Here is a 26,161-nt window from a genome sequence, read left to right as displayed (position 1 = left end):
TGGAAAGAGGCATTTCAAAATGGCTCCCTTCATAGGCTGAAGGAGGGGCTGCCGGTCGACAGATAACTACAATAACAGAACAGAAAATAACGAAAGAAAACAGCTACTGGCTCTTGTGTTCCGTGCCAAGGGTATCGATATTAGCATTCGATTTTGATACCGTTTATTCTTTTGCAAATATTTCAAAATGACCACGCATTTCAGGGCCGAGGGAAAAGAGGAACCAACCTATCCGAGGCTGCCCAGCTGCAGCGTTTTTTGTAATGGGGCTGTGAGGGGATTGTGAATGAAATGGAAAGAGCAGAAAATGGAGCTTCCCTGATGGCTTTGTCTGTCGATGTCAACGAAAACGAACAGAAGAGCGCATCCTACAGCAGCCTTACTGGGTGCAAAAGCGGCATGCCGGCTTTATTACTAAATGAAAACAAAAAGCCAACCTTCTCACAAGATACGAATTCTGTGCTGCCAGGCAAAGGGTATGTTTATATTGCCAGTGGGAGGAATGTAAACGAAGACAAGGCTGCTCTGGCGGGTAATAAAAGGCTAGATTGTGTTACAGACTCGGAGTGTCTTCCTAGCGGGGTTAAAGACAGCTGTTTCATTACAGAGCGATGCAGTGATGGCACTGTAAACGGGTTTATTGCGTCATCAGAACAGCTAATGGTTGGATCAGATGCAACGGGAGTGGGTTGTAAGAGGACCCCGACCTGCTCTCCAAATTGCACTGCTGACAAGCAAGAAAAGAGAACCGGGATGTTGATCGACGCTGCTCCAGATAGCGATCGTGAATGCGGAAGGATGGCTGATGGCGTTTCCGAGAAACAGGACAATAGTCTTTTAAATCCCAAGACTGGGGCAAAGTCTGTGCTTCCGCTTTCTGGATCACATGATAGCAAGCACCAGCTAAACTGCACTGGTTGGGTCGATCCGGCAGACATGAAGCTAACCAACGGAGATGCGGATTGTGCAACGGGTGACATCTACCCTAGCTGCAACGAAGATGTCTCTTTTGGCTGTGATTCTTCAGTTTACAAACCTTCAGGTGCGCTTTTTGAGAAAGAAGTGAAACTGGTAAACGGTGGGTTGTTGATTGTAAACAAATGCGCGTTGCTACCTGACAAACTAGATTTGCATAGCAACACGGCAAAGTGCATTGGCGAGGCAGCTGCTGTTTCAAATATGCAAATAAAAAAGTTAATATTAGAACCTGCATTAGAGGACGGTTTTAATAAGGGCTTCTGTCCAGAAGATGATGACTTTGGTACTACTGGGGTTCCCCCCTCAGAGACTACAACAGAGTGTTGTGACCCCTTTCCCAAAATCATAACCACACTATCTGGAGCATTAGACATTGAAAATATGAGGCCTAAAGACGAAACACTTCAACCAAATGAGTCCAACGTCAAGGAGGACGATGTAAGTGAGGAGAGTAATCCGAGCTCATTAGAACTAAGGACTAACCAAAACAGTAGACTCTGTCTGAGTTGCGAAGCCACTCCAGAAAGCTCAGGGGATTCCGAAGTAAGCTTTGGCACCGACGCGCTGCATGACACTAATGACGTCAGGTTCATGGATGTCAATTTAAGTTCAAGGAACACCTTTGAAGTTAGCCGTCGACAGAGCGCCCCTGATCACGTGCCTGATGGTTTGACTCTTGCTGCAGACGCCTCCTCTCATCAGGAACTGAAACCCAAAAAGCTTGGAATCACAGATTTTTTTAGCAGGTAAAATAAATGTTTTAAATTTGCAGTTGCAGCTTATATACTTAGATCCTACGCGACTGTCTATCCGTGGCCTTGATCAGCGCACCATGACACTTTAATTCTTTTTTTTTTAATAAATGGTTTTAATTGCTTTGTGCATCTGGTGGTGTCCTGCACATTTCTGGGTGTATTTATTTAGAGAGGTTGAGGGTCATTAAATACGGAACATAAAGGTTCAGCAGACAGTAAAAATGTTGTTTTCTAGTGTTGCACGCTGATTGTCAACTCTGCTTATGTGAATATCCGGTCATTATAAGTTTAAATGCAGGAACAGCATGTATCATGCAGTCATATCTAAGTTCAAAGAAAGACTAATTCTACTTGTATTCTCTCTGGTCAGTGGGTGTGAGGTCTGTGGAGGTCTGCCCCCCCCCCCCCCCCCCCCCCCCAAATCTCTGATACTTATTCGGGACAAACTGCTACTTCGGATAGATGGAGTTCAAAATGAAGAACTTATTATTATTATTATTGTTGTTGTTGTTGTTGTTGTTGTTGTTGTTTATTTATTTTGCTTTCTTAGCCTACACCCTTAACAAGGGCAACTTACAGTTGTTACAAAGTATCACATTACAACATATGACATTACAGGTAAGAGCAGTTATAAAATACAGTAAAATCAGTAGTGAGAGCAAATTCAGATGAGAGAATAAGAGTTATTTCCATTAAGTGTAAGTACAATAAAAGCATAAGAATGATTTCAAATAGGTGCAATTACACAAAAACGACATCATGGTTACCTTTAAGAGTAAAATCAAGTACAAGATACAGAAAATATAATTATGATTGAGAGCAGTAGTAGAATACAGCAAAGTGTGGAGGAGTTCAGTGCAAGTACAAGGTGATGCAAGTACTGATACAGTTGGGTGCCAGGTAGTCCAGTATAGTTGTGAGGTTTACAGATGATGTTGTTATAACAATTGAGAAATTAATATGGCATGTTGGAAACTCATATCCCTAGGGCCAGAAGAGTGTTACACATCTTTGAAAAATAACACTGGTACAGTGGCATTAAAACAGTTGGCCTTGATTTTATGATTTTTATGCCTGATCTGCCTGAGGGAGACATTGTCTGCAACACATGGTGGGTTGTTGTTAAATGGACTGTCACAGTGTTCTGGCCATCTGGCATAGAGGTTATTGTTCTACCTTGCTCTTATATGGTGTAGTTCTGTGTGTTGCAACCTTCATGGCCAATTCTCAAACCCTTTTTGATTTAGATGAGATTTATTAAATATTGCATTCCATTTGAATATAGCTTTTCCATATCTAAACACCCCACATTTTCAAATTTTGGTCCCCGTATTCTGTGATCCTCAAGTAAAATCAAGCATTTCATGGTCAATTCTTTTAACCATCAACTGTTTTTCAGACCCCATCAATGAGGCATTTACAGATGATTTCTCGACTTTACTGCCACCACTACTCCTCTGTCTTACTTCATATACTTTATTCAGTTAGAGGTGCCATTTCCCTGACAATTTCATCTGTGGCTACTTTGTTTGCTGTATAATATTCAGGTATTTTAAAAGGAATTAACTTCACAAATTAGTGCCAACATGGAAAGGGACCTTTTTCTTGACTTTAAATAGATACCTACTGATCTTTTGATCTGCAACAGAAATATAATTTCCATGGAGCTACAGTATTGACCAGCAAACAAAGCAATATAACCGTTTGCATTAATTTTGATGTAGTATTGTTTTAAAAGTATTAATGACAGTATCAAGTTGTACATTTGTTTTCAGAAGTAAATGTTGTTTTGAGGCAAATGTTAATTTTTCAAGTTCAGTGTCATGGTAATTAGAAGTACTGTACAGTACAGTATGTGTATTGACATTTTACCCACTCTTAAATCTTGTTTAAATGTGATGAAGTACATGTGCCCAGGTAGTAATGTAGATTTTGTTACTTGTACTTTTTCCAACTACCAGCTGTTCATCATTTTTACACCATTTTCATTAGTAAAGGGATTTCGCTTCCTTACAGTATGCAGTGAAAGGTGCTGTTGGTCCACTCAAGCTGCCCAGCACTGGTGGCGTTTTACCCCTGGGTACAGATTGGTTGTGGATCGCATGCTTGGCATGTCTGACATTTTCTTTTAGACATGTGCAGCTGTTGATTTGAGTGTTGTTGCTACTGTACAGTAGATTGTGACTGTGTAGATTTATTCTTAAAAGTAAAGATTACAAAGTCCAAGCCAAGTTTTTTATTTCTGAATAAATGTTTGGTGATTTAATAGTCTTCTGTCCGCCTTGCCGAGCATTCTGGTGCTGTACTGTAGGTGTTGCTTACAGTATGTGCAGCTAGATGTTTCCCCATCCTTATCTCAAGGACATTTTGTAGACCCTAATTGGAATGGAACGGGTGTGATAAAATAAGTCGACACCTCCCTGTTTCAGTCTTATCTTTGCTGCAATTTAAGTGAATTGCAATGGTTACAGTCTGTCTCTTGTGAGCTGATAACGGATTTACAATTCTCATAATGAAAAGGCTGTAAAATTCATCTTTACAAATCTCATCGGTACACTGGTAATTGAAGGGTCCTGTTTTTTGCACAGTTCTATTAAACAATAGTTGTGTTTTAAAAGCTACAAGTTTTAAGTTGTGCTTTTTGTTCTTATCATAATATTATGTGATTGTAGTTTAAAAGTAAAAGCTTTGCACTATTTTAATGATCACTTATGCAATATGCGATAGATAGTTACAGTTTGTAAGAATTATTTTCCAGTTATTCATGTTTTTATATTCTGGAGATTCAGAAATGATATACTGTAGCCTACAAAATGTAGAATAATTCAGTTTGACTTTTTTCATAAAAATGCATCTACCAAGTGCAAATTACATTGCTCACTTCACATTGTTCATGACCACAGGCTACTGGCCAAAAAGATGAAAATAAAACGTTCAGTTTGGGATCTGAATCTCATTTTAACACAGAATATTATTATTTGGAAACATGTGATTTGACAGAACAAAACTTTTTTTTTTTTTTTTTAATTTAATGGAAAGAGCTGATCATGCAGGAAGAGTGACCCTGCAGCCTGACAATCAAATTGTGTTTCAGTTTGTGTTGGGTACTGTCTTGTTATGAATTCTGCTGAGTTCAAAGAAAGGACTTTTGTAACCCTGTTTTATTATTCAGACTTATATTCAACTATATTAGTTCTTATGAAAACCACACTGAAATGTTTTAATGGGACTTGGAACAGTCAGCTGCCAGACAGCAGCCCAAATCCAGATCTGTTTACAGAAGAATGAAAAGGCCCTGGCAGTGGGTGGATTACTACCGTACATCATTTAAAGAGCTCTGCACAGGAGGGCCTGTATGCACTTTTGTTTCTAAAGGGAATAAAAACCCACCCGAGTTTGCATGGTATTGCCTTTATTACATGTACATGATTTATATTTAGTAAGTCAGGAATCTTAGACAGTATCATATTACTGTATGCCAATTTACCACTAGAACCGCCATGTGGGTCATTGTGACCCATTTTGCATTTAAAGTGTTAATTACTCTTCCGTTGTAAGTTGTATGTGCATGTCCGTTTTTGACTTTTCCTAAATATATGAATTAAATATCCTGATGGTGTTTGATAGCCAGAATCTCAAAAATTATAAAGTTATAAACAGTTCTACCTAGAACCACCATGCAGGTCAATGTGACCCAGGCATTACAATGCGTGTCTTTTAATATAACGTAACATATTCTATTGTTTTTGTAAATGCAACAAAGAAGACAAGCCCCTCCTCTTAGCACTACTAGACAGAGAATGCTATGATAGTGATTGTCAAGATGCCAACTCAGTGAAAGCCCATTTGCTTATTTTTCAATGTACCTGGGAGACAACAGCTGTTTAGTGCATGAGGCCCTTAGTATCTTACAGGAATGTCCACGTTTATACTAAAATATGGTTTTCCTGTGTAGGACTAATTTATAAATGTATAGGCTTACTGTAGTCTTGTTTTGTTAACTTAACAATAGGATTTAATTCCAAATGCTGAACATTTTACAGAAAATCCCTAATGCATTAGTATTAACAGACAAATAAGCCTATTTTTTATATTCTTCGTTTTCATTCCTTCTAAATACAGTGGCTGCACAATGTTTTGTTAGGATGTACAGAGATGTGGTTAATGATATGAGAAGCTGCGCTGAACATTATTTTTTTTCTGAAGTGATAATGATACGTGGTTTTAAAAGGGTTGTAATCACCATTGTTACCTCATGGGCGTGTGTTTGCCTTTAATACAATTTTACACACCAGCATTTTTCAGCAGTTCTTGACCAGTCCCTTTACTGGTCCATGCACAGACACACCCCTCTCCAATATACTTAGCTGGATTTTGGTCCGTGCGTCGGGTTCACTACAGTAGGAATGGAAGGTGCTTGTGCTTGTTCTTTCTTGAGAAATGTACCGTGGGTCATTATTCTTCATTTCTATTTAATAGCACAGCTTTTGACCTGTACTAAGCCTGTAATCTCCTACTGCTACAGTAGTATAAATCCAGATTTTGTAAAATTTTTAAATCATTATATTGTACTGGTAAATTAATTTCAAACTAGCAAATGCAAAAGCATGATACACATTGGTCTCTGACTTTTGTGTAATGTTTCAAAATCTCCAATCTGCAGTCAGACGAGATGAAATTGAGTTTTACCTACAAGTTTCATGGTGCAGATGGAAATATGTTGTTGGATCCTTGTCATGTTGGCCTGACTTCAAATACTGAGGAGAAGTGAAAGATCTGTTGGATTAGCGTTTAAGGCAATAAGCTTGTTTATTACACTCTCAGCACTAAAAAATTGAGAGCAAAACCATTTCCTTGATTACTCTGTCCTAGAAGCCACAGCATTTTAAGTTACAGAATTGTTATAATTAAAAAAAAAAAAAAATCTTGTTTGAGAATATACCTTTACAGTTGTTTCAGAATAGGGTAATATTTTAAAAAGAACTGGATGTCTCTGTTGATTCAAAATTTCCAGTGGCTCTTAATATTTTCAAGAGAAATGTTTTGCTTTAATTTGCTAATAAGTGTACAGTAATTACACTGTTTTTAAGCGATTTGTTTTCCCAGTTATACATTTTCCTAGTTATACATCTCTCTCTCTCTCTCTCTCTCTCCTCTCTCTCTCTCTCTCTCTCTCTCTCTCTCTCTCTCTCTCTCTCTCTCTCTCTCTCTCTCTCTCTCTCTCTCTCTCTCTCTCTCTCTCTCTCTCTCTCTCTCTCTCTCTCTCTCAGCTTGCTTTCATATTCATTGGAATGCTGTAGTAATGCCATACTGTTGTAAAGTACCTTCCAAACATCACCATCTTGGAAAAAATCCAGGATAACTGATAGGCATACAGTACCATAATGCCTGGAAAGCATGTGAAATGCAGACAACCAAGAAAAAATAAATAAATAAAACACAGTAACAGCCTGTAGGATTAGAAACTTCACAAATAAGCATACACTGTTTTAAAAACACACAAACCACATGTTAATTTCACTGGCTGTTTAATCCTTATCTATTTGTTTACATTCAAATCCTGCCACACATTATTCTATTGTAAAAAAAAAATATGTCAAACTACTCCGGTTATTTTAGGCATTGAACTTTTTCGAGGCGTAGATAAACTTTTGCTATTGAGAATGAAAAGCTTTTTGAAAGTGAATAAATAAGTTACAGCATTTTGTTTGTTTTTGTTTCGTGGTAGGTCATGTTCTGTACACGTCAATGTTTTGGGTGGGGTTGGAATTTAAGGAAACAAGCTGAACAACTCTTAACACAAAACAGTCCTACAATATCAGGTGCTGGCAGCGCTTGATCAGTATGCTGCTGGTTTAGAATTCTAGCTGATCTGCTTTTTAAATTGACTTTGTTGACAGTTTCTATTCTGCACACACAGCTCAGGAGAAACTTGGAGAATTGTGTGTTTTTTTTTTTTTTTTTTTTTTTTTAAGTTACTGTTGGAAGTTCCTCTAAGTGGGGAGTGTAGTTTTGAGTCTGAGGTTGCCTGTCTGATTTGTAGGCTTAGTTGCATTTTTTTTTTTTTTTTTAATTTCAATCCGTACAATCTAAAAAAAGCTTTTCATTATAAAAGTATATTTTGGTTCATGGCTTTATAAAAAATGTAAAATATGTCACGTTATTTTTTTAATTTTAAAATGAATTGGTTTCCCACCCATTTTTAAATTGTACAAATTTATAAAAAAGACACAAGCGTAGCAAACTGTGCTTCATTCAATACCATTGTAAGAGATAAATGTATATTTTATTTTCAGGTTTCTAAATTAAAAAAACTAAATCCCCTGCTATGTGTTAAAATAAACACGTAATTCCTGTTGCCATCAGAATGAAAAAGTATGTGAGCCCAAAACGGCATCGTATTGTATCATATTGACTTTTCTTATCAATATTACTTCAAGACTCTTCCTCGCTTGACTCCGCTCGTCCTCTGTTCAGAAACACGGTCATTGCTTCTTTCTAGGTGTTGAAGTAAAGCAGTGGTGCTGTGATGGTATTTCATTTTGTCTTTACAGACGTTGCACTGAACATGCGAATCTTCTCCAAGCGCGGCAGATACGTTGCTACACGCACCGCCATGTTGGAATGCACGTATTTGTTAATGCGTACTCGAGTACCAAAAAGATAGGCGATATATTAAAATAATCGCAAGCACTCGAGTAACTCGATTAATTATCCCAGCACTACTCACATGAGTTACCAGACCCCATAGCACCGTCTCTTGACTTCAGCGGTACCGTGGAGCATCAAGCAATAACCTGCCCTTGTCTTGTATTCTGTATTAAGATGCTTCTGCAGGGCTTAAGCAAAACTCCATGTTTTCTTGGTGGTGTATACAGTTGATACAGTATATATTTTTATACTTTAACTACCTTGGTGTAACCCAGCTGCCACTGAAGAACTAAAGAAAGGTCACCTTTGCAGTGAAACAATATGTAGAAAATTAAGAATGTGGTATTCCTCTGTACACCAGCTGTGAACAGCTGTGTTTTGAAGCAGGAAAATAAGATTTTTGAATCTTTAGCTTTTGTTTGACTACTGCCATTGCATGATATTGCACCATGAAACTGGAAGTGTGTTGTACAGTAGCATTTGTTGTACAGTAGCCTACTGCTCATGCATAAGAACATAAGAAAGTTTACAAACGAGAGGAGGCCATTCGGCCCATCTTGCTCGTTTGGTTGTTAGTAGCTTATTGATCCCAAAATCTCATCAAGCAGCTTCTTGAAGGATCCCAGGGTGTCAGCTTCAACAACGTTACTGGGGAGTTGATTCCAGACCCTCACAATTCTCTGTGTAAAAAAGTGCCTCCTATTTTATGTTCTGAATGCCCCTTTGTCTAAACTCCATTTGTGACCCTTGGTCCTTGTTTCTTTTTTCAGGACCAGGGGTCACAAATGGAGTTTAGACAAAGGGGCATTCAGAACAGAAAATAGGAGGCATACGGATTGATAATTTCAAATGTCCTGTGATCTTTAATTATTTTGCTTAAAGCATCTTCTCCTTCAAAGCCAGAAGCTAAAAGATCTTATTTGCTCTTTTTTTTTGTTTGTTTTTGTATTTTGTGAAAATTATTTTTTTTAAGGCTGCTACTGTTAGTGTCATGTGGGGGGGGGGGGGGGGGGGGGGGGGGGGGGGGGGGGGGTTACATTTAACAGGGAGGAATGAAGCAACACATGGACAGATTCCAGATTAGTTTTCAGCTTGTTGACTGTAACAAGCCTGAGTAGTGCTTTAAATCAATATGCTGTGATACAGTGTATTTAATCACCCCTACAGTACTTCTGATGAAAATTCAAACAGCAGCTTTTTTATGCAGTCAAAAACAAATATATTGTTTATTAAGAGTTTATTCTGTTCATCCAAATCTATGGAATTATTTTGGTACTACATACTGTACCGCTCCACAGGCACAGTAACTTGTTTTGATTTGTATCCAGTTTGGAAGCAAATTATTTTAAGGGCATTTAAATGAGGAATTGCATTTAGCTTTAATTCTAATTGCAGAATTGTTTTACTATTGCACAGTGTAGCAACATATGTTAATAGTCTTGTGTATTTGGTTATTAACTGTGGGACAGTTTGTATGCTGCTCTTAACCCGTTAATACAAATGACATAATGAGTGGTCCCCATTATCTAATTGCAGTAGAGTCCAATGGCTTCACAGTAATGGTGCTTTCTGCAACTTCTATTTGAACCCTTTGAGCCAGGGTGATGAAGAGGCTGATGATACATACGAAGTATACAGAATCTGTAATTGCCTGGTCAGCACTGCTTCATGGGTATTTTGCTGGAGAGGTCCTTTTAGATATTAAACAGAATGTAATAATGCTGTGGTAAAAGATTGCTGCCTTGGCCTGCTCTTCACATTCTGGAACATCATTGGCAGTCAAAGGTTAGAGGGAAAAGCCCTTAAACACATGGCTGTAAAACAAATGACCTAGTACAGAACAGAACAGCATAGAAAAAAAAATTGGCAATTAAAAGTTTAATAACAGTGTGATTCTCCAGATACCTTTAAGTGGTTCTCCTCAGGTTGGAAGCATGGACGGGGTGGGGGAACCCCCTTGCCCCCATTCGGGGGGAACGGGGGGGGGGGGGGGGGGGGGGGGGGGGGGGGGGGACCGGGACCTCACACACACAATCTGTATATTTTACAATGGTGTCATGTGATCAGGAGCAGGAAAGTATCTTCCTCAACTGTCAACCTCAACAAAACAAATAGTCAGCTGTTTTCTTCAAAGCTGATCTCATGAAGCACAGCTCGATAAAACAGCTACTAATTAAAGGTAAACTTTTTAATAATCCTCATTGAAAAGAAAACAAAAGTTAAACACAGATTGTTTTAAATTCATTCGGGCAAACCAACCTTTTTTTTTTTTTTTTTTTAAATCATGACGTACCAGGTACGTCCGTAGCACAGAAGTGGTTAATTGGATAATCTTGCAGTATCGTTGTGTTCTGTAGCCAAATATCTCTTCCCCCTCCCACTCTTAAATCCGTTGTTTTCCCGCCACAGAAGCTTGTTTTCCAGGAAGACGAAGGACCCCAAGCCTCCTTCCCAGAGTGCTCCTGGCTGGAAGTTGTTTGGAAAAGTTCCTTTGAGAGAGAACCCTCAGAAGGATTCAGTGACTATTCAGCAGGTTGGTATTTCAGTAAAGGTTTTCACTTTACAATAGAAAATATTAAAGCTCTATAAATATGCTCCATGCTGCTCTAAGTGTATTACATCCTCATTGTGTGCCTTTTTGCTTCCGCTTTATTCTTGGTCTATTTTTTTCTGAATGCCATTCTGTTTTGGTGATCAATGTATCTCCTTTACAGTACAAGAAAGCAACCAAAAATGATTGTGCACATTACTGTACTGTAATACCTGTAGGGTGATGACATACATAATCTGACAAACCACAGTGTCATATGTAGCAAAGGAAATTGTTTATTTTAAAGAGTTTACAGACACTGCTTGCTTCCTGATTTCTCTCTGTCCACAACAATCAAGCCAGGCTGTCTCCGCCTCCTTGACACTGCCATTGCCCAGTATCACTGCTGTCTCAACTACCACTGGCCAGGCAGCATTTCTGCAGCCTGATCTGAAGCTTTTAGTAGAGTGTCAGTGTTCACTGCTTGCTAGCAATGGAATACAGAAAAAAAGAAAAGAAAAAACAATTCTTGTTATTTGGAATTATTATTAATGTTTTTATCTTATTTTCGTTTTTTCTCTAAATTGTTTAACTTTTTATTAAGTCATTTATACATTTTTGTCTGTTGTAAGCTACTCATTTCAAGTTTGTATCACGATACACAAACACAAAGGTATATCGTGTTGTAAAGTGATGAATCGTCTCACCCCTCTTTTTAGTATTTAATGAGCAGCTTCCATGAAGAACTAATTCTGTGCAAAGGTATCTTTTAATTGTATTGCAGAGATCTTCAGATAGGCGTAGGAATTCTATTGTGTTACAACTGCTGCAAGACCTTTTCCACACTCCTATGGTGTACTGTAGTAGAATGTGGCCTGAGGTTAATGTCGTGCATTAATTTACTGGTAGTGTCGAATCTGTAATGTTGCAATTAGCAGCTGGAACAATCACACAACCACCCACACATTTCTGGCTGCTCTTTTGAGGAGGGGGAAAATAAAAAAAAGGGTCAGGAGGAAGATTCTTTTGGCAAGCTAATCTCCCAGCTGCAGTGTTGGCTGTTGAGGCGCTTCACATTTCTTCCACCTCGGCAGGATGTGATTGCAGCTGCAGTATGCTTGCAAGGACACTGGAACTTGGGGTTACAGTTTTGTTCAATGGCTTTCAGCACCCCCACTTTAAAAATTGTTCCAGTGCCACTGTGTGCTTGACTGATCACTATCAGGGCTAGAAGTTAACTGTTTAAGGCAGTAATGAGGATTTGCTACCTGCCCGTAAAGTAGCTAGCAAAATTGTCTTATTCGGCAGAAGTTTATTCGACTAATAATTAAAATATATATTTAAACACCTACCTACTGTTTTTAAATAGACTGAATATCCCAAACTATCACATAGCAGACCCATATTTCAATCAAAGTATTTATTGAAACCACCTTGTACTCAACTAAGTAATGGAACTAATGCAGTTTCTTGTCAATATTTAGTTTTGTCCTTAAGTTCTACAAGAATGCAACCATCTAAGTATTTGATATGCCATCAGTATGGTTAACCAAGTTGTGTTTCATCAGTGCAAATTAAGTGCTACGAAATTACCCTCATGTCTTCTGTTGTTGACTGAGATTTCATGCACACCTATAAAGACCGATTTAAAAAAAAAAAAAAAAAGTAATTTGTGCCCCATTGTCATTAAATCCTGCATTGTATGACCTTCTATATTATAGTGACAACCACAACCAAGCTGTTCTGAAAATGAAAGCTAATTCCACGTGGTACCACTACATTTAAAAGTTTCATGCAACGTGTTACACTAACTGGTTTGTTCATAAATATGTATACTTGCACCCTGCCTTTTCACTGCATTTAACATGCTCTACGATTGTGAAGAAATGAACTAAGAAGTAATAACAGAATAAGGGATATCAACCAAGATAAAAAAAATAAAATAAAAAAACACACACACACACACACACCCTGGGTTCGTTTTATTAAACAGTGACTTTAGTTAGGTATGTGTGTAAGTTATAATTTGACAGTGCAAAATATATAACAAGTATTGCTACTGTAGGTACAGTATTTGTATTCTACTGTCCAGTACGATTTGCATTGTGGGCCTCATATCTACATGAGGCGGTACAAACCTCAGCATTCTGTCGGGAAGCTCTTTTAGCAATGGTTTCCCGCTTTATGAAAGATACTAATGTACGTGTTTAAAAAAACTAATACTGTTAATTATGTACGTGTTCCTTCAGGGTTGGTTATATAAACTGCAGCGTAAGGGATCAGAAAAATGCTACTTCTTAAAAAAACTAGTAGCAAATACATTAACTTCGAGCCTTGCCAATAGGGTTTCTTCCTTGAGGGAGAAAGTTCAGTTTGTTCTCTGTTTCTCTGTATATTTTTGGCTACTGTATGTCAAATGTTGTACCATGAGCATTGTGGCTTTAGTCGGTCCAGTTTTTCATCTAGAAAATACTACTTAAAATATATCTACCCCTTCTCCATATGTGTGTTTTTCTTATGGCTAGAGGTTCTAACTGGAATCGATTGAAGAGCTTGGCTATGGTTAATCTGGATTAGGTATTTTTTAAAGCAGCACTGATGAGGGGAAAAAAAAATGTTTAACACGTATGATGATGGGACTCTACTCCTCTATTTTGCTTTTGTTTTTGTTTTTTTAAGAAGGCCTACAATTGTATTGATTTGAAAATCTATGCCTCATTCACAGGAATACTAGGCACTTAGGTCTACTATTATTTTCTGATATCGGTATATTGTTACAGTAAATAGACCTGTAGTTTTGACCTTTCTGTTTAATCAGCTGTTCTTTGTTTACACAGTGGAAGCCTCAAACCCACTGTATGTGTGGATTTAGCAGTGATCGCTAGCAGCAGGCCTGAAACTTATTTTGATCAAGCCATTTTTTAAATCTAAACCAACCATGACAACGGTTGCTAAAGAACAGCAGAGCTGTTTTATAACCTGGGCCAGTGCCAGATGATTTTCACTGTGCAGCAGATTGTGAGAAATGTTTTCTTAAGGATTTTATATGGCCACTTTCATACCCATGCAAGATGCTGATTTTAGGTACAGTAACAAGACCCAGGAAAAAATTGTGCAGTGGTTGAACTGTCTTGGACAGGTTTATAGTAAATATCGTTCTGAAAAAACTGAAAAAAAAAAGATTTCAATGGAATATGTGTTTGTTGCATTGACCAGTGTATTATACTTATTGTCCCCTGATGTACAGCAGTGCATAGTCTTATGTATCCTTTTACTTTATACACCCAGTAGTACTGTACATGAGATTTAAACAGAATGTGCTTGCTTATTAGAGAATTGAAGTAATGAATACCGATATACCCATATACCAAATGGGACAATCCTCACTTCACCGCACACTGCTCATCTTTCTGTAATACAGTACAGTAGTACTTTATGGTATAAATTACTAAACTGTACAGGATAAGCTATTCATTTCCTAAGCAAATTGTATGCAATTGGGTGTTCAGTTGTAGGCACTGCTGTATAGTTTACTAACTGAAATAAAAAGTACAATTTACAGTAATACATCATCTGCCCGGTTGTGTCTTCAACTGTTTCTTCATCTCGCCTTCACTGCACTCTGGATAATGAAGTTTACGCTGATCTTTTAAAACTCTTTTTGCTTATTGCTCTCTTATCTCCCTCTCGCTTAATTAATGGCAGCATTGTATAAATCACTGTATATTTTCTTGTTTTCCTTTGTATGATAGTATTGGTGGTTGGTGTTTTGGATGATAATAAAATATTGCCAATTATAATTAATGTTATGACTTCTACAGCTAGAGGTGAGAACAGGGTTGCTACAGTTAGAAAACACTATTGTCTTGCACAGTGTTTTTAAAGGGAAAGGGTCTAAAATGAAAAAATATGAAAAATGAAATATTTACTATGACATTCTTCTTTTTCCATCTGTACAGAATCCTGTGTAGACAATTTCTCTTTTTTTATTTTACAGCCCCTTTCCCTACTTGCATTTTTTGTTTTTTTAATGTGAGCACCATATTTAAACATCATATTTTATATATTTCTCACATCTCGTAATATTAAACAACATTCTGAAGTTGTTTGAAGATTGCACTCAAAATAAAAAAAAATGGAAGCAAAGTAGGAAAATTTTCTTCATTAGCAAAATAAAACAAATTAAGAATTCAGTACACAAAATGGGGGCATGTTCCAGCATTGGGGTCCAGTTACTGGTAAATGACTGTCTTAATTTCTATTGCAGATGGAAATGATACATCTCTGATACAGTGCTATGTTTTTATTGGGCTTTGTGCCTCTTTGATCACTGACTGAGAACAAACTTCTGTTTTTTTCATCAGGACAGTAACCCCTGCAGTCTTGCATCTGTTTCTACACCAAATCTCTTAAGCACAGTGGTATGGAATTTAATATATATTTTTTTCAGTCATCTTTCAGACTGTGCATGGAACTGCTAAGTAATCATTTCCATAACCGACTTAAAATGTCTGCATTTCACATTTTTCATACTAGCATGAGAGGATGCCATGACACTAATGGAAATAGTAAAACTGGGCTCTTAATATATTAAATAAATAAATAAATAAATAAATAAATAAAAGAAACCATGCCATGTTCACTGTTTCTGAAATATTCACTAACCACTCCTTGCACAAGGTTGCATTTAAGAATGCATCATCACTAAACCATGCTAGTTTTATTCATAGGGTAAAAACATTGTTATTTTTTTATATATAATTGTGTGAGGACAGTCATCTGCCTTGAATGTGTAATGTCTACATGATATTATAAATGTAAAATAGTAATAATGGATTTCTAAGTGTATTGACTATCAACTTTTTGTTCCCCGTTTGGGAACCTAACTTTATAAATATTAACCACAGCGATAAAGCAATGGGTGTTATATACACAGAAAAGTATTGTTTAAATGGGATTGCTAAAACTGCTAGTGGCATTCAGTAATTGTAGAACTAAGGGGTTGGTTTGATCAACCTATCGGCCACAATCTGGATTTTTTTAGAGCAGTTTACAGCATTGGGTGATCGCCATGGATTGCATTCCCTAGTGCTGTAGCATGCTGTGTGGTTTATCCAGGCGGGGTATACAGTATGTTGATAAATCAAGCCATAAGTGTTTATTTCACTGTATTTCTTAATCTAGTTATAATGCTTTATTTACAGTAAGTATTCATGATTATGTTGGCGAGGGAAACTACAGGCTGAAAATGATATAAATTTCCCTTTATCCTTCCTTCCTCTTGAATTTGTCATGACAGCCAAGTCATTTTTTTCCTCTTCTAAAAGCTGCTATGAACCATATTGGGTCTTGGAAGTCAACCCTGTGTACAATAGTGTGGTATTTCACACAAGTTCTAGCCAATTAAACAAGTCCCTGATTCATGTCTGATATGCACTGCCATTCTCCACTCCTCATTGCTTGTTGTCTTTAACACTTGGACTTCCTGGTCATTTCACTTGGTGAGCAGAAATCTCTTCACCCCATTCCTGTCATTAATCAAACCAGCTGCTTCCCCAAAGGACTGACCTTCTTTGTAGTCCGTGGCCCCGAAAACACTACTGAGGTGACATGACTTACAAAGTTCTTTGTCCATTCCCTTTTCTCCATCTTTTTATTTGTACTGTCTAATTCTCAGATCAAGCTGCTGGCGATGAATGTATAGGTATAAATATGAGGGCTTGTAAAAAGTTAATGTCCCATTTGTTAGACATTCCAGCTTGACAGGATGCACTTTTAATGCATTGATATAACAGAGGAGGGAAATGTTTTGATCAAACAGTGGCCCACAAATTGCATAGTTAAATATTTCTGGATGTGTAATGGCTGTGACACAAAGAAATTACTGAGTTGTTGAAGGTTTTTTTTGTTTTTTGTTTTTTGTTGCTTCTCTGTGAATGACTGCTCCCATATTTCCGTTGTTAACAGAATGGCTTATTGTTTTGGCATACTAACTGACAACAATGGATAAAGCTTATGTTTTTTTATGCATCTATCATTTTTGCTGTCACAGAGCTCCCTGCAGTTTTAAAAAGACACGTTTGATTCAAGCAATGAGTAGCATCCTGTCTTATCTCTATGGTATTATGTTGCTTTCGTTCAACAATGCAGAAGCGGCAGGAATCTGAATAACAACTAACCCTTTCCTCCAGCAGATCTGAGCTGTGCAGTGTGTATAACAATGGAGTCACATTAGCTTTTTTGGCTTTGTCTCTTTTCATGCTTTCTTTTTTTAACAATATTCAGCAAATACAACAGCTAATTTCACTGTCAGGACAAGGAAGCTGTGTACAGTGTGTTTTTTTTTTTTTTGTTTTGGTAAAACTGAAGTTGCATACAAAGTAGAACAGAGCTGCTTCAGTGTGCTTTTCCTCCTGTGTTACTACATTTTGAATACCGGAAATGATTCGGGAAATGAAAATGAACAGGCAGTAATATTAATGCATCTGAATAGTTTATTTTTAGTTGGTTCTACTTCTGTGTTTTTCAGAAAACAAAATGGAACCATATTAAGTGCAGTTCTGTGGACACTTTCTACAGCAGTGTTTTTCAACCCCGGTCCGCGGGGACCTCTGTGCTTTCTAGTTTTTATTCCAACTGAGCTCTCAATTACTTAACCACTGTAAACCCTTAATTGAGCTAATAATTGGCTTAATTAGGCCTTTTTAATTGTTTTCTGCCCTTAAACAGTTGGAGATTTCACTGTAACTATAAAATGTTATAAATAACTTGAAACCTGCAACTTTTTAGGAGCTGAGAACAATTAAAAAGGTCTAATTAAGCTAATTATTGGTTCATTTAAGGGTTTAGTTAATTGAGGACAGAGGTTGAAAACCACTGCTCTACAGACTTCAGAAACATAAAACAATCTGGGTATTGATTGAAGCACAACTGATATCAGAACAGTTCTTAATGTTACTTGTTAAATCCAACTCTGTCTATAAACTCTCTTTTTTATATATTAAATCTTGGAAACTTGCTTGTTGGTGTCTCTGTTTTAAACCCTGAAATGTAACTAATTAATTTATTAAAGCTTTATTCCAATGCATGTGCAAGCTCTTGTGACTTTCATTCTCATGACAGCAGCAACAAACATCCGCATCACATGAAATATACCAACTGTAATAAATCCGCTCCCATATTCCCTAAACATACTTTAAGGTAATTAGACATTTTAAGCAGAACTGTACAAAATAAGTAAAGGCACCAGTATCCCAACGTAATATTGAATTATACTTAAAAATGCTAAATAGAGGTTTATAAAAAAAAAAAAAAGCATTTAAATACATTTTCTCAAGAGAAACCTTTACATTTGTGCTTTCTTCATTCAGGAATATGAGGCACGGACAGGGAAAGCAGCTAATCTCCCACCCCAGTCAGCGCGACGCAAAAACCTTGAATTTGAACCTCTTTCAACCACAGCGCTCATTCTGGAAGACCGACCTGCGTGAGTACACGATCACAGGCTCTGTTCTGCTTTACTGTCTGTCTGTACCAAGAAGAAACGGTCACAATGTACCCATTCAAACTAGTTGGTGCATGGTCCTTGCTTTATGAAAGATAAGAGACATTGTATTGCCTTAATTGTTTGATTTTTAACTAACTTACTTTTTTGTTGACTGTTTGTGTACGTATTGTATCTATTTTTACAATTGTGTCAATAGGCCTACTTTGTTAAAAATGTGTCGAGCAGTCATTATTACCAATGTTTTGCTTTGATAGTACTGAGTTTTCAACAAGGAATGTTTCCTATCTTACAGAAATCTTCCTGCAAAATCAGCTGAGGAAGCCCTGCGTCACCGCCATGAGTATGATTCCATGGTGGCAGAGGCAAAAAAACGAGGTGTTTTTATATTTATTTTCAGTTATGTGGAACACAATCTTCTACTACTATAAGCGATGCCTGCGTCTGTACCTTAGAGTCTCAAAACTTAATTCAGGTTTATTTAATGCTAAAGTTTCTCCATACCGCCTCTCCCCTTTTCTGCTAAACTTCAAGGGTTTATATCCATGTCCCCCCATCAAGTAAAACAGCAAACCTCAAAATTGGTCATGTCAGTGTACGTGAAAGAATAAATCTATGTTTTTGAAGTACAGAAAAAAAAAGAAGTAATGTCTGGAGACCAGAGAAAAAACTGCATTACAATTATCATTTGAAACAGTCTGCATCAGGGAGCACCAATTCCAGTTGTACCTGTTTTTACCTGCAGAAATGTGTTGACTTGTAGGATGTTTGTTATTAAAATCCCCAGTTTAGAAAAGAACACAGAACTGCGGAATTTTTTGGTCTAGATTATATTTCAAATCTAAAAACAAACAGGAAATAATAAAGGTTCTGTCTGTTACACAGAAATGAAAGATGCCCATAAAAAGAAGAAAATAATGAAGGAACGTTATAAACAGGAAGAAGTCATTGCCAGTGCCATGGTGATTTGGAACAGTGAGATACTTCCCAATTGGGAAGCCATGTGAGTAATTATTCCCAGTTCATTAATCTACTGATGCAACTTCAGCTGGCTGCAGCTTTAAAAATAATTCAATGAACATCCTTGTGTTTTTCTTGGCAGGCGCAATACGCGAAAAGTGCGAGAGTTGTGGTGGCAAGGCCTTCCGCCCAGTGTTCGCGGAAAAGTGTGGAGTTTGGCTGTTGGAAATGAACTCAATATTACACATGGTGAGCTTGATTTTGTGTGTCTTGATGAAATGTGCCTCCGCTAATTTACAATAGTTTTTTTTTTTTTATATATATTTAATTTTCTTTCCTCCTGTTTAATAAGGAGGCAGTGACTTTTAGAATGGAAACCCATTACATTAGTTCTGAAATTGACACATTTGTTTAACTAGTGTCCCTGGAATGTATATGTGTTGTAAACATTGCTTCCATGTTTGGAGGATATTTTTTGTTGTTGCTTGTGTATTCTGATGAACTGGGGAATACAATTTTAGAACTTCTCTTTGTAATCTGTTTGGATTTGCTTTGTAGAACTTTATGAGATCTTCTTATCCAGAGCTAAGGAAAGATGGAAGAGCTTCAGTGAAACCGGTTCTGAGAATGAGGCTGAAGGTACAGTAGGCTTCTACACTGGGGGAGCTAGATTGTGCTACTTGCTGTAATCTGTTCTGTCTCTGTAGTTTACATGAAATGAGCTAATGGTATTGGTTCAAGTGAATTACTACACTACAAAATGGATAAATCTGCCTTAACCCTTTTGCGGTCCATTTATTCAGAGCCTGTCAGGCACATCAGGTCTAATTTATTTTCACACGTGCTGTTTATTTTACACACGCTGTTTAAAAGTAGTTTTAATTCACAGTAAAACAGGTTTAAACAGCACTGCATATCAAAAGGACACACTCAGTACTGCATCTCCAGCCCTGCCCCAGTGCTTGTTTGCTTTATTTATTACGTATCTCTTTATACTAGTGCATACTGATAAATCATAGGGACCTGTGTATGACGCTGTTTTGATGACGTTGGACGGGGTCTGACATCGGACTGGAAAGGAGAAATTGTAACGTCGGATCTGGTCTGACATAGGACCGCAATGGGTTCATTTAGTTTCATTGAACCAAACTGCCCTTTTCTTTCTCCAGTAGGGGTCTCTTGTGAATCACAGCAATCAATTGCACACTCTGTCAGACTGTGTGCTTTTTTTAATTTTATCAACAGAATTTGTGCTCTGTAGTAACATAGGCAAGGCTTTGCAAGGAGGGCTTCAGTATTTATATTTCATGTGGTGTGTTTTATATGCCCTATAAAAAATATTTTTCTAAATCTTCTGCCCTGCTCTTATTCCAAGTGTGCCCAGTTTTCATTTTAAATGTTAATTTGTTTTTATGTTTATTTGTTGTTCTGCATATAACAGCCCTGTCTTTATTAAAAATCTGTCTAGCTTTTGCTGCCAGTAATTACTCACACTTTCCTTTCCTAAACATCTGCAGTTCATCTGAGACATGCTGTTTTTGCCAATCAAGATCCCTCGCCATGTCATTATAGTTTATGTAATTGAGCTTTCTTGGATAGACGTGGGCTGGCTCTTATTTGTATAGTTTGCATGACTGTTGGAGCAGTAACAACCTTCTCAAAATAAATATTACAGTAGGTAAAATCAAGACTGACTCTTCTGTTATTAAATTCCCTAAAGTCCAGATAACCCACGTAGACTAAATGTATAATGCATGTAGATTTACTAAGAACAACTTGCAATAATGATTGCGTTTTGCTAGTATAAGGCTATGAGTAACACGCCAACTATTTTAATCTTCTTTACTGAGAACTCATAACAACTTATTTCAATGAATACAAAGATATATATTTAAATATAAATTTAAAACTGTGAGGAACTATTCACATTCCATCTGTCTCAGCAGTTCTCAGTACAAGGGGGAATTTGTTCAATGGGGTGGGGGGAAAGAGATTTCAGCTTGTTGAAGACTCTGGGATAGGGAAGCACAATGCACTAAGAGCAACATTTCCTGTTCCAAGTCATTTTTGAGACATGGAGTCATGTAACTGTAGCAAAGTTTAGTAGCAACTATTAAATAGGCCTGGCCTTTATTCATTGATGAACATCAGACTGCCTCAGCTATATGAATTGTTGGTTGGATGATTAGTAGCTTTAGTGTAAGGCTTAATAAGTTATCTGTGATGATCCTTGGGTAGTGGAAGTTACTACATCTGTGTATGATAAAATCATTCTGAGGCAGATAAAGAGATTTGTAATACTTGACAATACAGGGAGAATAATAAAAGAGGGTGTTGAATGCCACAAGATCCACAAAACACTGACTAATACAAGGTCCAAGTTCTGATGCATAAGAACTGCATGGTGTGGCTCTGGACAACTTCACTGACTAAACCCACTCCAGCATGCCAGAACATACTGTCCAATCTAGTTTTTTGGAAGCAGGCCTGTTAACCCTGTACTTTGCTTTTGTCAATCAACCCTTTGTGTTTGCATTTCCAGTTCATTTGTCCTAGCTCTGTGGTGATTAGGGAAGCGACTGTTCGTAGCTTTGGTTTTGCTTTTAACCTTTTAATATATACTTTAAATTGCAGAGCACTCTTTCAAATGATGCCTAAGTAGGTACTTTGCAATGGATATTTGTTTTTCTAGGTTGTATTGAACACTATTAAATTAGCTCAGTACATATTGTGAGGGTGTTTTTTATATTTTATTATTTTTTTAATTAAAAAAAAAAAAAAAGTCTTACTGGAAAGTATAAAGGAAAATAACTTTTGTTTGTTTGTTTTTTTTAAAATCTAGATTCAGTTGCATCCGGTGCTGACAGAGAATCCAGTCTAGATTTGATAAAGTTGGACATCTCCCGCACATTCCCCTCTCTCTTCATATTTCAAAAGGTATCGCATGTATTGACATCTCTGTCTCCTGTTGTAATATTGTAATAATTAATAATTAATAAATGTTCCTAATGTGCACTCATTTTTCTTAAAGGGCGGTCCATACCATGACCTTTTGCATAGTGTGCTGGGAGCCTATACTTGTTACAGACCTGATGTTGGATATGTAAGTAGTCTTGTTTTTCCCATGTAAATGACCTCAATTCAAGTATATCACGATTGTATGATTTTGGGTGTATCTTCTGCTTTTATTTCAATGTATTAGTAATTAGTCTGTAATCCTCCCTGACAATCACTTCAGAGCAGTTGTCTCATCTTTTGAAATTGTTCTATTTGTTTCTGGGAAATTAGCTGCATATTAACTAGGTAATTTCATTACAGGGTTTAATATCCAGAACATCTTTCTTTACTGTTGCTTTTTATTAAAGTGATACGCAGACCACACATGAGTCCCTATAGTAGTATTCCCTATTATGCACTAAACTATATTTACACAAGCCCTTAAATTGTGTGTAGGTGTGTGGTTGTGTTTGTAGATGAATGTGCACAGTGTGTTTTTGTTTGTTTTGTTTTGGGATAGGTTCAAGGGATGTCTTTCATTGCTGCTGTGCTTATCCTCAATCTAGAAGAAGCTGATGCTTTCATTTTATTTGCCAACCTTCTCAACAAGCCTTGTCAGATGGCTTTTTTCAGAGTGGATCATGACTTGGTAAGAAACACTCACGTAAACGGTTTAATTTATAATGATCTCTTCCTGCCTATGCAAGTGTATAGGCTCAGTTGTCTGCACAGTAGTGTTTCACAGTTTGCATTAAGGTATGGCTTTCAATATAAGACTTGACTTTCATTTTTCTTCTGCCTGGACAACCAGCAGTTAAGTATAAGTCAGTGGATCAGTGCAAGTACTTCATCGGTTCTACTGTCTCACAGTCCAACGTTTAAACATTAAGTTGATGTGGTTGTGAAAGAAGTAACTAAGTACTATAACTGCTGGGAGGGGGGTTGAAATTTCAGTTTTATGTCTGGAGTTCAAGCAGCTTACCCACTGTGGTAAGTTGAGATGTCATGTTCTTACATGGATAACTGTGAGGATTTAGCCATAGATTGTTAATGTACATTATTAACCATGCATGGCATGCTATGCAGGATAGAGTATACGTAAAAATAAGTACTTGAAGTAGACTTGTGTCTATAAGCAAGCCTGCTAATGTCCTTGTTTTTTATGCAGATGCTAAAATACTTTGCAGCATTTGAAGTGTTCTTTGAAGAAAATCTCCCAAGATTGTTTGTTCACTTTAAGACCTACAACCTGACCCCAGACATCTACCTGATTGACTGGTAGGTGAAGACCATAGAGATGAAACCAAATATTACTTGGGTCTCTACCTTTTACTGCTGTCTACTCCGATTTCCTTAATTTATTCTTAACAGTTCAGTTTGTGATCTGAGCCTTAGCAGCTGCACAGGCGTTAGACTATTTAACGCAAGGACCTTCTTTTAGCTTCATGAATAAAGTATTACAAGTTTTTAAGGAGACAAGGGGGAAATCATGGGTTTATATTAAAAAAAAACATTTAAAAAAAAAACATTTAAAAACTAATAGTATCTAATAATTATTCAATTGCATGTCACCTGTTTCAATAAAAACAACAGTATTCTATGCATTTCTAGGATTTTTACACTATATAGCAAGTCCCTGCCTCTTGATTTGGCGTGTCGAGTTTGGGACGTCTTCTGTCGGGATGGAGAGGAGTTTCTCTTTCGCACAGGTCTTGGTATTCTTAAACTGTACGAGGATGTCCTCCTTCAGATGGACTTCATTCACATTGCTCAGTATCTTACCAAGCTTCCCGAAGATATCACTTCTGAAAAGCTCTTCACCTGTATTGCTGCAGTTCAGATGCTAAGCAGTAATAAAAAATGGACTCAGGTGAGTAAAAACTTGGCAAATGGCACATACAATAGTGTGAAATGAAATCCAGGCATTGGCACAGGGTTTGCGTAAGTAGTATGTGAATTAAATGCATTTGTTTTTTTTGGATGACATCATTTGTAAAAACAAAAAGCCGAATAAAATAATAATTATAATAATAATGTAAGTAACAAATGAGAAATACTGTGTTGCGTCAGTGAGTTCATAGAAACGGCACACCACAAGTAGATTCAGGGAGCATGAGTTGCAAGTTCTTCAACATACCCCCCCTTTCCCCAGCCCCATTTCTAAATGCACTTGTCCTAATGATGGTCATCACCAAGTTTGTGCTTTCTGGTGCGTCCAGTTCTGAACAGCTGCTTTATGTGAGAACCCTTGTCAGACATTTTAGCTTCGCTTGAGAAACGGGTGAAAATCTGTGAGTTCTGGCACTTCCTGCTGTAGTCTGAGTGCTTCCGAAATTGATATGTAAAATATCCAGCACACCATCTGCTGGCTGTTATGAACACTTACACAGTGCAGTCATTTAATCTTTTCATTTCCAATTTTAAAGAAATGTTCCATTTCCAAATTAATGTTTGATTACTTGTGTTGAGCAAATATTTTAGATGGGCATGTGGGAACATGTTGGCTGTAGGGGTGACGTCAGGACAGGAAATGAAACCAAAACACACAGCAACAGCGGGCAAAACTGAGAAGCTGCGACGCTCAGTATTCTATTTAAACAAATTAATTAAAAGGTTTGAACAAAACACTGACTCACAAAACAAACGGCACATTGGCCAAAATAAATACGGAAAAATAGACAGTGGATTAACACTAATCAAGCAATTGTTATTCTTTGTCTGATTTTAATCTCTCTCTCTATCTTTCTCCCGTTCTCCACTCACGAACACCCAACCCCGAGTGAGTGACTTGTGCATCTATATGTACAGCTGTGCTGGGAATCAATTACTAATTAATTATTCACTTGAATCCCAGCACGTGAACTAATTTATGCAATCCTCGTGCTCGCATTCGATTACATAGTTTATCTGCACTTCAAGTGCTTATGCAATCCCTGTGCCTAAATATGTATTTAAATCACTTGTGCTACACAGACCCATTTATATCCTGCACACCACTATATCCACATATAACAGATAACAGGAAACACAAAGATATGCACAGCAGCGGAGCACACTGCCACAGCATAAAATAAAATTTAAAAATTTGGCTGAATCTTTTTTTTTTTTTGTTCCCTTTTTGTCTTTTAATAGGTATTTACCACATTAATGAAGGATAACAAGGAAGGAGACAAGAATCACAGCCCAACATTAAAAAGTTAATTACGTTCTGGAGAATTGTATGTGTTTTTGTGCTTTAACTGCAAAGGATGTTTTTAAAAAATATCCAGTGAAGACCACTACATTCTTGAGGGGGGGGGGGGACATAAGAAAAATAGAACACTCTTTCACTTTTTTGCTAAATGGTTATGAAGCAATATGTGAAGAAAGAAGACTTTAATATCATTGCCAGTATTACTGAATAGAGCTGTGTCATTATTCGAATTATGTAAATGACGATTACATAAAGAAGATATTGTGTGTTTAAGCATTTATATGGCCAGACAGGCAGAAATGAGAGAATATTTCCAACATCCTTCGCTGTTTTGCTTTAAATAAACTGACTGAATACAGCTTGTGATGAAGATAATTTTGATTCTCCCTGTCCAGTGTTTTTGTGTAGATGTGAAATATCACTCATGAAACTGTCCACCCAGGTTTAAATTACCCACCAAACCAGCAGATTCCTAAAAACATTATGTGGACCAAACCATTAAAATACTTACTAACATGTTGTTTTTGTTTTTGTTTTTGTTTTTTTCCCATTTCATTTTTTTTCGTTGTTTGTATCGACAATATATATATATA

At 37.1% G+C, this 26,161-nt stretch overlaps 1 protein-coding gene across 2 annotated transcripts; it reads left to right on the top strand.

Moving 5' to 3' along the window:
• On the top strand, positions 1–26,131 carry LOC121321850 (TBC1 domain family member 12-like). 2 transcript variants are annotated; one of them, XM_041261135.1, is made up of 14 exons: positions 1–1,724; positions 10,794–10,917; positions 15,279–15,335; positions 18,285–18,400; positions 18,714–18,796; positions 19,304–19,421; positions 19,521–19,627; positions 19,937–20,017; positions 22,221–22,315; positions 22,410–22,481; positions 22,896–23,024; positions 23,544–23,653; positions 23,987–24,245; positions 25,508–26,131. In XM_041261135.1, exons 1-14 carry the CDS (start codon positions 292–294, stop codon positions 25,574–25,576), a joined length of 2,853 nt encoding a protein of 950 aa, XP_041117069.1. In that variant the 5' UTR covers positions 1–291; the 3' UTR covers positions 25,577–26,131. The 2 variants fall into 2 exon arrangements, with proteins under 2 accessions (XP_041117069.1, XP_041117070.1); XM_041261136.1 differs by lacking the exon at positions 15,279–15,335.
• Positions 26,132–26,161: the final 30 nt, after the last annotated feature.

Source organism: Polyodon spathula, chromosome 10, assembly GCF_017654505.1.
Source record: "Polyodon spathula isolate WHYD16114869_AA chromosome 10, ASM1765450v1, whole genome shotgun sequence".
Classification (NCBI taxonomy): domain Eukaryota; kingdom Metazoa; phylum Chordata; class Actinopteri; order Acipenseriformes; family Polyodontidae; genus Polyodon; species Polyodon spathula.
Note: the sequence above shows the minus strand (reverse complement) of the source record. Positions and strands in the feature narration are given on the sequence as shown.

Coding starts and splice junctions, on each gene's coding strand:
- LOC121321850 (XM_041261135.1), top strand. CDS start 292: ATGGAAAGAGCAGAAAATGGAGCTTCCCTGATGGCTTTGTCTGTCGAT. Junction 18,797..19,303: donor GGCAGAGGCAAAAAAACGAG/GTGTTTTTATAT, acceptor TCTGTTACACAG/AAATGAAAGATGCCCATAAA. Junction 24,246..25,507: donor GTAATAAAAAATGGACTCAG/GTGAGTAAAAAC, acceptor GTCTTTTAATAG/GTATTTACCACATTAATGAA.